Here is a 12,229-nt window from a genome sequence, read left to right on the forward strand (position 1 = left end):
ATATATTTATAGATATTTTACCTTTTTAACTAAAAAATATAATATTTTTTGCCATATTTGTTGAAATTCTAAGTTAAATATGAATATTAATTTTTGAAATAGAATAAATATATTTTAATTTTTTTGCATCTAAAAATAATATTCCATCAATGTTAGAATTATTTAGGATGGATAAAACTAAGTACATCTTTTTACTAAAAATACGAATTTAAAAATATTATATTCAATTCTCAATAGTCAACTTCTCATTAAACCATTGTATGTTCAAAATATTTTTGATGAAATGAAATAATTTCAGATATATAACTTTTTGTAAAAAATTAATTAATTCAAGATATTTATTGTCGTTAATTAAAAAAATAAATTGAAATAATAATTTAATACTTTTATACTTTTAAAATATCATTTATTTATTTTTTTAGCATTTTTTATCGTCTAGTGATCACATTAATATAATTCAATTTAATAAAATTATTTATCATCATTTGATTGAATCAAATTTTATTTTATCTGAAAATTTTAGTATTTCTCAACCTCAAGATCATCCATATTAAATCATTAAGAAATATAACTGAGAGCGCGGAAGTGTCTCTTCATTCGAGAGCATGGTTGAGATCAAAGAGTTTGGCTCTTGTGGTTCTTTGATCTTCGTCAACCAAAACCTTCTGTATCGTTGATAGGATTTAATCACAACTCCACTGTGGAAAAAGAGCTACTAAGGCGAGTTTGATGTGTTGGAGACCGAAATTCTAAAGTCATTATTTATATTTGAGTGTGACACTCATTAAACACTAAAACTCAAATAAACTAGTATCTATAGTTTTAATCTCATTTATCCAAATAAAAAATAATGATAACTTATTTAATTCAACACTTATGACAATAAATGAGATCACTGTTATATAAGTCATTTAATATGAAATTACTTAATTTGCAATTATAATTAATATGTGTATTGCCCATAAATATATTAAGAAATAATAATTTCCTAACAATCTTCCACTTTGGCTATACATATATATTTTTCTGAGATAATCACATCTTATAAATTTTATGCGCACATCTAAAAGTTATTTCCCTTATTACTTTAATAATTTGGTATGTCTCATATATTAGTTATGAAATTACCGCAGCTTTTATCACATTAGTGTCGCAATGAAACCACGATAATTGCCATACTAAAATACTCAACCACATAGATCAAATTTAGATGAGAAAATTCAGAAATTACATACAAAAATGATCTCATGCATGCCTATTTCCAACGGGTCCAACTTGAATAAAAATTCTATTTTATTCGGTAACAGACTCAGATGAAACTGCAATAGGAATGCCCAGGCTCATAACGAGAGTGACTAAGTGATGAGTCTGTAGAAGAAAAAGAGAAGAACTTAACAGACTCACAATAAGAGAGAGAGAGAGAAAGAGAGAGAGAGAGAGAGAGAGAGAGAGAGAGAGAGAGGAATTTACCTAAAGAAAAGGGCCTCGGAAAGAGAAAGCTGGCGACGGGCTCAACAGCGATAGTAACGGGATAAGCAACAATGGCGACATGAGCTGTGAAGGAAGATGGGAGCTGTGAAAGGGTAGGTAGCGATGGGCTCAGCAACGACGATGTCGAGAGCTATGCGATTTTTTGTGAAGAAACTGAGAATAAGAAGACTCTAGATGAGAATGACTAGGTTTCTCTTCTACGAATATAGAGTATGGATTGAAGTTGGGAATCACTGAATCTGTGATGTAATGCAAATCCTAATTTCTAAAAAGTAGTGTTTATATGTATATATTCAAGGCAGGTACACTATAAACCCAACAATGCCTTGTCCTGAGCAAAACTTGCCCCGACTCGGGTCAAGTTATTATCCTCCCTAATCGGGTATGGACGGTGTAATGGCCTAGACCACCCGCTAGTACGATATTGTCCACTTTGGCACATAAGGTCTCACGGTTTTGCTTTTGACAATAGGGATGATAGCTGAAACCCCCCACACTCACTCGTCCAAACGCGTCATGCTAGGGAGAGGTATCCACACCCTTATAAGGCATGCTTTGTTCCCCTTCCCAATCGATGTGGGACCTTACAATCCACCCCCCTAAGCAAGTCCAGCGCCCTCGCTGTCACATCGATCTGGGCTCCGGCTCTGATACCATCTGTAACAGCCCAGACCCCCGCTAGCACGATATTGTCTGCTTTGGCACACAAGGCCTCACGGTTTTGTCTTTGACGATAGGGATGATAGCCAAAGCCCCCACACTCACTCGTCAAAACGCATCATGCTAGGGAGAGGTATCCACACCCTTATAAGGCATGCTTCGTTCCCTTCCCCAACCGATATGGGACCTTACAAAACGCACCCATGCGTATGTATGACTGACGCACACACGTCGCGCTACCTTTCTGCTTCCCATGCGTGCGCATGGACGATGCTCACGTGTCATTTCCTCTTTCCGCTTTCCAGCAAAAATCTAGATTTTGTGTTTTTGAACTAAATTTCATGTTCCCAAAACCTCCATTTTCATCCCTTTTATCCTAAATCCTTATAGTATGCCTAGCGATGGGAATAGGCTAGGAAATGTGGTAACTTGTGAATGAAGCAAAGCGGACAATATCGTGCTAGCGGGTGGTCTAAGATGTTACAGACGGGTCGGGTATCTGCGTATTCGGGTACTCCTGCCAAGTCTAACCACGAATTGATGTTCCATTTATTAAGGGTTTACTGCTAGCTGATGGATTTCTACATACACAAGGCGAGATTCTAACTCCTAATAGTTGTTTAAGCGGACGAGTAAGATGATCACTCAACAAACTCAAATTGATTAAGACAAATACTAATTATTTTTTATATTTTAATATTAAAAATTCTGAGAGTTTGATTATAATTTTGTAAAATATTTATAATAATAATTATTGAGGAGTGCTAGGGTGCTAGTAAGTTTTGTGTTTTGTAACCATCAATTAGCCATCAATAATATTTTTAATGGTGTAAGATTGTATCTAATGATGTAGGATCACTCACTTTTCTTTTGATAGTTAAGTACTGGTCAGATTTTTTAAAAAGTGCTAGCCCTCTAGACTTTCTCCTAATGATTATATATATTTTATTTAATTATTTAATAAAAATTTTTTATATAATTTTATACATTATTCCGTACAAAGTATGGAAACATACACTAATTGTTTAATTTTTAAGAGATGATTATTTACTATTTAGAATTTTGTTTTTATTTGTTTTGTTTTTTTTTTTTTGACCTGTATTGATTAAGTTTTGTTTATTTTGTACAAAATTTACGTATTTCAAAGTATATTTGTTCCCTCTCTTATTTTTTTTTCTTTTATTTTATTTGATCGTCAACTATTATTGATATTATTATATTTTTTAAAGAAGAAGTGATTCATTCTGTTTGCAAATTCACATTTGTATCATAATTTTTTATGAGTCATTGTTTTCTTATTTAGAATTGTATACTATATATTCATTTTTTCTTTCCTTCATATTATTTATTTACTTTTTTAGAAGATATCAAATATTAATACATATCGGAAATAAAATTATTTGTTTTGATGCTATAACCAAAAGTTAGCCAACATATATATAAAAGAATAACATGCGACTAAAATTAACTTTATTTAAGTTTAATCACGAACATTGGTTAAATTTAATATTCATAACAATATGATGATAATATAAAGCAAATACTATTCTTTTATAAAATTGTCAAAATATAATATATTAGGTCTCGTCAATTGTATTGAGGAGATTTAATATTAAAAATAAATAAAATATTTTTTAAAAACAAGTCTAAAATTTCTAGAATTTTATTTTAAATTTAATTATAAACATTGATTAAATATGATTTTTATAACAAATTATAATGATGATATATAAAATATTTTCTTTTTGTCAAAATATAATATATTGATTTTTGTCAGTTGCATTGATGGGATCTAATTATTAAAATACTAAAGATAAGTATCTGAATGCTATATGCTTAACTAAGTTATTTGGATGTTTTTTTATTTGGATTTCTTAGTAATTACTTACAGAAGAATTTTTAAATTCACTTCAACTATTAATTTAATAATTACTATATGTGACAACTAAGTTCATAAACAATTTTAAAACAAATAAGTAGTCAATTGTATATTGCATTATCAAGAGTAACTGTGAGTATCGTTATAAGATTACAAACACTTAAAAAATAATTTTACGATGAATGTGATATATAGAGAAGTTCTTGCAGAGCTTATAATAAAAAGGTAATTTCTAAATTTGTTAGTTAAATTTATTAAAATTTATTACTATCAATTAAAAAATTAAAAAATTCTTGGTGCTAATTGGTGATACATTCTTATCACATATCTTGAAGATATTAAAATTATCTTAATATTATTTCAAGTACATATTTTGCAGGCATCAAAGTGGAGTGTTGAGTTATTTTTTAGTAATTTTAAATTATTTACTGTTTATTAAAAAAATTGTGCATTCGAATTATCTACTATTTTATTGTTGTTTATTTTCGGCTAATTTTTATATGTTTTTACTTCAAAGTAAAATAATAAATAAATATTTGTTAGTAAGTTTAAAAATTAGTAAGTTATTTAATTTGATATTAAATATATATGTCTAGTTTATTGAAAAAAATAAATTAAAAACGATTAATAACTATATTAGAATCGATACACTTAATATTTGATTAAAAAATATTTTAAATGCATAATATAATTATTTTTTTGTTAATCAAATTATTATAATTTTAATTAATTTTAATAAAATAACTTAAAATTATAATTTCGATCGTTTTATTACGTACATGACACAGGTTATTACACTTGTTAAAATACTAAAGATAAGTAAAACCAATTAAATCTGATTTACATAACAATATAATAATCATATAAAATAAATATTTTTTTATTATCGAAATATAAGATAATAGTTCTTGCCAATTGCGTTGACAAGATTTGATTATCAAATTAATAAAGATAAATAATATATATTTTTAACTTGAGAGATAAAATTACCTTCATCCCTTAACAAAATTCTAAAGCTTTATAACAACTAATGCGTTGAAACTAGGGTTTGATGTTGTCACATTTCTTCTTGGTATCATGAATTCCATGATGAGAGAAATTAAAGCCTTAAATTTGTAATGCAAACCCATTCGTTAAAACCCGTTTTTCGTTTTTCGTAAATTTGATATTTTAATGAGAGTTTAATTTTAGTGTACTGGTAGCATAATTATATTCACTTTTTTAAATATCATATATGCGATTAATATAAAAAATAATTATTTATTTATTTTAATTAATTAGATATATGTATAAAATTATTATACACTGATAATGTATTAAAATTAAATTTTTTTAATAAACTACCACATCATCAAAACTTACACTACAAGAAACAATGTAAATATCGACGCCAAAAATCGACGGCCAAGTTTTTCATCGATATTTTTCGACGGCTTGTTGTCAATAAAATGAGAAAGAGATTATTAAAAATAAAATATTAAAATCGACGACAATGTCGTCTATTATTTTGGTAACTCTCTAACCTCTTGCCACTATCGTCACATCATCGACAAAATAGGAGTTGAAATTTTTTTTTTAAATCGACGGCCTGGTTGTCTATATTAATAATTAAAATATCGACAGCTTTGTTGTCGATAAATTTAAACGATAGAGATCTCTTTTCTAAAGAAAATGGATGATATGGATTTATTATATAAAATAGACGGCTAAGATGTTAATTTTTATTTTAACTAAAATCGACAAAACAGCCGTCGCTTTTTATCAACAAAAAAATCACCTGCGCGATTGCTTCCCGCGTCCCCAGTTTCACTTATTTCCCTAAAATTTAACACCAACCTTCCCCAAAATGTGTTCAGCGGCTTCTTCTTCTCCTCCAACTCCAACGTCTGAAAGTAGAGACCATAGACGGAGTCGCGGTTACGGAGAGAGGCAGAGAGCAAAGCTTCTTCTTCTCCAACGCCTGAGAAAACCCGTTGTCCTCGGCCGAGCCCACCGCCGTGCCATCCTCTTCATGCAGGTTCCTCTCTCTCTCTCTCTCTCTCTCTCTCTCTATCACTCTATCACATTGTGATTTGTGAATCTGCATAGAAGTTCTTCTTCTTCTACAGACTCTTATCACTAGAACATGTCACCGTCGCAGCTTCTTGTAAGTTTCTCTCTATCTCTCTCTGATTATTATATTTATTTTTGTAATTTTTATATCTACTATTTTCATGATAAAATTCTGAATTTGCGTTTGTTAAACCTGATTAGTATAATCAATTCATCACATTACTTCAGCTTAACTAATTTGACACATTAGTTTTACAATGTGATTAAATAAAACAAAATTTAAAAGAAAGAAAGAAAAATCATTTGCTTGCTTAGTATTAGGAAAAGGTAAAGTTCTAACTTCATATTCAATTACAGATTTCAAGTAAGTAAAGAAAGTACTGTATATTATTTAATTAATCTTCATAAATATTGCTCATAATATTAATTGCTCTGTTTATTTCAATTTACTTATTGAAATTTCATCTTTTCTACTAGTCACTGGTTTGGTAGGATTCCTATTTGATTTGGCATTTGTTTTGGTAAATTTATGCTCTGGATTTACTAATTTGTTGTTTATTTTGTTTTTGTTAATGTGGAATCTAGCTTGGCATGGAAAATTTCGAAGTGTATTTTCGAATTTTATTCTGGTTTTCTTATAGAAAATTTCATCCGTTTTCAATAACCTTGTGTAGAATTATTCATTGAATTTTTTCGTTCCATGCATTTTGTGTAATAGTGTAAAATTCTGCAGGATTATTGATGGAGCATCTGGTGGCATACTTCTGCTTTGATTTTGGCATCAGAGATTTCTTATCAGTGTCTGCAAAGAACATTATGCAGGTAAAAGTTTAAATTCTGCTTGCTTACTTGTTTTTAATTATCTTAGATACTCAATTAACTAATGGATTTAGCATTATTGGTATAACCTTCAGAATCCCACCAGACTTGTTACGGGCATGGCTCAAGGCACTTCTAGTCTTTTAAGCAACATAGTGTATGCCATCAGTGATGCGGCTTCCCAATTCAGTAAAGCTGCACGCAAGGTATTTCTTGCTTTGCGGCAATGATAATTCAATTTACATTTCATGCTATAGCATCCAATAAGAATATTGTGTTGCATGTTGTCCAAAGAGAAACCTTCAGCGGATGGATATGTTAACAAAAGCCATAGCTTTCCTTCCAGGAACAGGACACTAAATTTTTTCCAGCTCACCTTCCTACTTCTAACGAGCCCTGCTTGATTACTTCTGCTCCCACTTGACTTGATGGGTGCCATTAACATGATTAGCATCTACACTGAAATTTACTTATGCCGTTTAGTTGGATTTTTCTTGTGGAATTGAGAAACTTGTTAATAGACTTGGGTGTTCTTGTCATTGAGAAATTTTGAGGTATTTAGCTGAGGGTGGGGGTCTATTTGCTATGGTATCTAATGAGCATATTACTACATTATTCTAAAATTTTTCCTTTTTATTTATTTGGGAATTTTTCATTTTTCTAAACATTTGCAAGATTCAGAAACTCCATGTAAACAGCAAATTTTATATTCATCTGTGCTGTAACTTGTTAGAGGTATTCTGCTAAATTTATGTACCATAGTGAGGGAAATATGATTGAGGAAGTTTTAAGCTTTTTCAAAGGACTCGAAAAGAGTTGAACTTTAGTGCTTGTTAGCATATGGGGGTTATAACCTTTTCAGCTGAGTTATATACTTATTCTATTGAATTTGGTTACATAGTTTTTGTTTGACTATTATTTTATATATAAGACACAGCAAAATCAGCGTTTGAAAGTATATGTTTGTTTATGCTAGTTTTTATGATTCTTTAAGCAGTATCAATTTTAAAGTGTATTAAGCTAGGATGCTAACTTCCAACACAATTCCCTTATCATAAACTAGGTTAAATACCATAACATTCAACACAATATACATAAGAAAGTATTAATAACACAAAATAATTTGCACTTTGTCAGCAGGGGAATTTAGATCATGATCATTATTAAAGCTATATCACTGAAACAGTGCTTCACAAATAACTGAGAAGTTTCTCAATTCACAAATCTACTTGATAACTTGGGCTTTGATGTTTAGAGTAGTAAACTTTACCTGATTATTTTGGGGTGCAACATCAATTTCTGTTATCCAAACTGGTGAACAAGTGGCAACAAGTGTATCAATGGAAGCTTTCATGTATGGCAAATTAGGAGGAAAATTAGGAAAATGTACTAATTAGGAACTTGGGAATTCGGTCTATGACATGTTCCAATAACTCCTCCCCTATTCTTTTTATATTATGTCTGCTAAAGAAAGAACTTGGGAATTTGGTCTAAGACACGTTAATACCAGCAATGATTCTTTAAAGGGGCCAACTATCATGTCAATTTCGCTTGAACGGTGCCCAAAACGTTGTTCTTCCCATGGCGAATGTAAATTCTCTTTCGATGCTAGCGGATTGACATCATACAGGTTTATTTAAGCCCTTCTCAATCTGTTTTTTCTTTAAATTGCTAAACTGAAACTATAAAATTCCTTGTAATGACTGAGACATTGTATCTTATGCATTTGTTCTCCAACTTACTAAGTAATTTACCATTCTACTTGTTTATTTTCTTGACTCAACTTCTGTTCTAGTGATGGAAACCATGGAGGCTTTGACTGTAGCATTGAAATTGTAACTCTTCAAGGTGCTTGCTTGTATCAAGGTTCAACTATTTGCATTTTTCTTTCCTTTCATTGTAATGTTATTTTTTATCTGATTTCATGGCTACCATTTCTGTAGGACATGTTCGACAATCAATTTTTTCCATCGTATCGAATGCTGCAGCCAAACTTCCTGTCTATTGGGCCCTTAGGAAGAAGGTCAACTCTTTTTTTCTCCTTCTAGTTTAGATTAACACACAGCTCATAAATAAAAAAATATTAAAGATTTGACGACTTTGTTTAGTTAGCATTGCTAAAAGACATCATCAAATCTTTTTGTTCAGTTACATGTTGAGGACAAAGCACTCCTTTTATTTGTGTTAACACGGTGATTTTCTTTTAATTTAAGGATGATTTAAATAAGCAACAAAACAATTTATTCATTATATAGACTTCTGTGTGTTACGAAATCAATAACTTGTTTATGCAAGCATTAACAAAATGGGTTTTATTCACCTCCAGTAGAATTTCAAGTGGACTATATCATGCATTTGATGTTGGCACCTGGTGTGCATTAAACTATAATGTCCTACAGGTTAGCACTAATGGATTTGAACTAATCCTTGATGGACTAACTTTCACTTTACTCATGTCAGTTCATGGACTCTGGCTCTCCTTCATGGCTGTGATTAGCACTTAGTCAAGTTTAGTGGATTGAATAGCATTAAATATTTTGTATTATTAGTGGATTTTAATTTAAATTAATATAAGTTTAAGTTTAGTTATTTATTTTGACTTGAGTCTTTATGTTAGAGAATTATTTATTATTTTGATAAGTTTGTAAACTCATTATCTAGTCTTTAGTATAAATTTTATTTTTATATTTAAAATTTATTTGTCTTGTTATCTAATATTATGTATAAATTTTATTTTTATATTTAAAAGTTTATTTGTATTAATTGTTTACTATTTTTAAATAGAAAAAATAATTGAAAAAATATAGCTATTAAAATCGACGGCAATGTTGTCGCTTTTTAAATTTAAAATAGACGAAGAGTGTGTTGGTATCAAAATAATTGAATCGACGGTCAATGTGTCGATTTTATTGGATCAAATATCGACAAAAGCGTTGTCGATTTTATATAATAATATCGACGCCAATGTTGTCGATTTTATTAAACGGGTAAAATTCACTACCTCATATTATAGACGGAAATATTGTCGATTTTATTGAATCAAATATCGACAGAAACGTCGTCGATTTTATATAATAATATCGACGGCAACGATGTCGATTTTAGTAAGAAGGTAAAATTCTCAAACTTATATTACAGACGGAAATATTGTTGATTTTAGTAAATTATTATCGACGGCTGGGGCAGCCGTCAATTTTATTAGAATTTTAAAAAATCGACAAGTTTAATAGCGACCATCTCCACCGTCCATTTTGTCGTTGATTTTTAATATTATCGACGGCTTAGCCGTCGATTTTAACGACGTTTCTTGTAGTGTTAAATCCTATTTTTGTTACTTATCAATTAAACTAGTGTAAAATTTCGACTACGTCCAGATCAAATATTGTTTTATTATAAAAATTTATTAATTTATCAATATGTACCAAAAATGTATATCATGCATCAAATATGTCGTCATATAATAAATATATTCATTGTAGAATATGTTTGTCATTTATTAAAACAAATAATCATAATCATCTGCAATGAATTAACTAGTACATTCAACTATAATTATAGTAATAGGCGGAATCTCTGGTGATTAAAAAATATAAATATATTTGAAAAAATTTAAACAAAGTAGCATAAGAATATCAAAGAAAAAAACATACTAACCATAATAAAATCATTAAGTGAAAAAATAAAAATGTTTTCAACTAACTATCAAAATTTTATTTTATACTATTTAGGTTAATTAAAAAAAATAATATTTCAAACTTTAAAAAATAACAACACAATATAATAATCTTTTTAATCTACTTTAGAAATATTTGCAAATAAAAAAATTTACATATTCAACATTACATAGCCTGCAATCCTACATTTAGTTTGCACTTTATATTATAATTATACTACATCTATACAACCTAATTTTTATCTAGATACTAGATACTAAAGTGCTGAATAATAATAATAATATTAAAGTTGTTATTAAACAAAATATTAAAGTTAAATAATTAAAAAATACTTACCTCGAATTCTAAATTTTCGGCAGAGTGCCACGTCTCATTCAAGTTATTAATATCCATCTAGCGGGTAATAAAAGTATCTTTTAAAGAAAATTCGAAATTAAAAAAAAAAAAACCGATCACTCTCAAAAATACACTCAAATTTCAAGATTTTTTAACTTATTGCCACTCTAATCTCATTTGCAGCTATATATTGGGATCTTTAACATTTAGTACGTAACGATGACAAAGTGGGCTGATCTGTTCTGTTTCGTCAAAGTCGGTCTAAATATAAAGTAGATCATTCCGTCCTGTCAAATTAATGAGTTCAACTTATTATTTTGTTTCATTAAAGGATTGTCAATCCGTCTCTTTTTTTTAAAATATTTGTTAATAAAATTCTTCCTTTTATAATGAAGTTTAATTTAATATATTCACAATTATTTTATTTTATAATAAAGTTATTTCATTCGATTAATTTTTTAATATATAGAATAATATTTTAAATTAATTATTAATCTATAAAAAAATTTTAATTAATCATAATAATTTTTTATATGAAATTAACAATAATAAAAATAACTTAATAAATTATAAGTCTCAAATTCTCAAACATAAAGTACATAAAAATAATAAAATAAACACATAATTCACACATAAATTCATATCAAATAATCCTATTTTACTTAAAACAAAACACACAATTGGTGGACGAAATTGTGATCCATGCTCTTTGTACTTGTATGAAATTTAATAATTGGCTCTATTTGAATTCACAACTCCGTTCAACTAACCAGCAAGTGTACTGGGTCGTCTAAGTAATAAACCTTACGCGAGTAAGGGTCGATCCCACAGAGATTATTGGTATGAAGCAAGCTATGGTCACCTTACAACTCTCAGTTAGGCAGATTAAATAGTTTTGGTTTTCGAAAATTAATAATAAAAAGAAAATAAAAAGGATAGAAATACTTATGTAAATCAAGAGTGGGAATTTCAGATAGGCGTATGGAGATGCTGTGCTCCTCTTGAAACTCTACTTCACTACTCGCTCTTCCAATTCTTCTTACTCCTTTCCATGGCAAGCTGTATGTAGGGCATCACCATCATCAATGGCTACTTTCAATCCTCTCGGGAAAATGGTCCTATGCGCTGTCACTGCACGGCTAATCGTCTGGAGGCATCACCCTTGCTGATAGCTACATCCCATCCTCTCAGTGAAAATGGTCCAAATGCTCTGTCACAGCACGGCTAATCATCTGTCGGTTCTCAATCAGGTTGGAGTAGAATCCATTGATTCTTTTGCGTTTGTCGCTAACGCCCAGCCTTCAGGAGTTTGAAGCTC

At 29.6% G+C, this 12,229-nt stretch overlaps 1 protein-coding gene across 2 annotated transcripts; it reads left to right on the forward strand.

Annotated features, from left to right (window-relative positions):
* Positions 1–5,890: 5,890 nt before the first annotated feature.
* Positions 5,891–9,512, forward strand: LOC130956478 (uncharacterized). 2 transcript variants are annotated; one of them, XM_057883528.1, is made up of 7 exons: positions 5,891–6,176; positions 6,816–6,904; positions 6,997–7,107; positions 8,428–8,531; positions 8,697–8,749; positions 8,845–8,924; positions 9,301–9,512. In XM_057883528.1, exons 2-7 carry the CDS (start codon positions 6,824–6,826, stop codon positions 9,403–9,405), a joined length of 534 nt encoding a protein of 177 aa, XP_057739511.1. In that variant the 5' UTR covers positions 5,891–6,176; positions 6,816–6,823; the 3' UTR covers positions 9,406–9,512. The 2 variants fall into 2 exon arrangements, 1 of the variants encoding a protein (XP_057739511.1); XR_009077131.1 differs by having other exon boundaries at positions 5,891–6,047; positions 6,997–8,749; positions 8,845–9,501.
* Positions 9,513–12,229: the final 2,717 nt, after the last annotated feature.

This window comes from Arachis stenosperma, chromosome 10, assembly GCF_014773155.1.
Source record: "Arachis stenosperma cultivar V10309 chromosome 10, arast.V10309.gnm1.PFL2, whole genome shotgun sequence".
Lineage (NCBI taxonomy): Eukaryota > Viridiplantae > Streptophyta > Magnoliopsida > Fabales > Fabaceae > Arachis > Arachis stenosperma.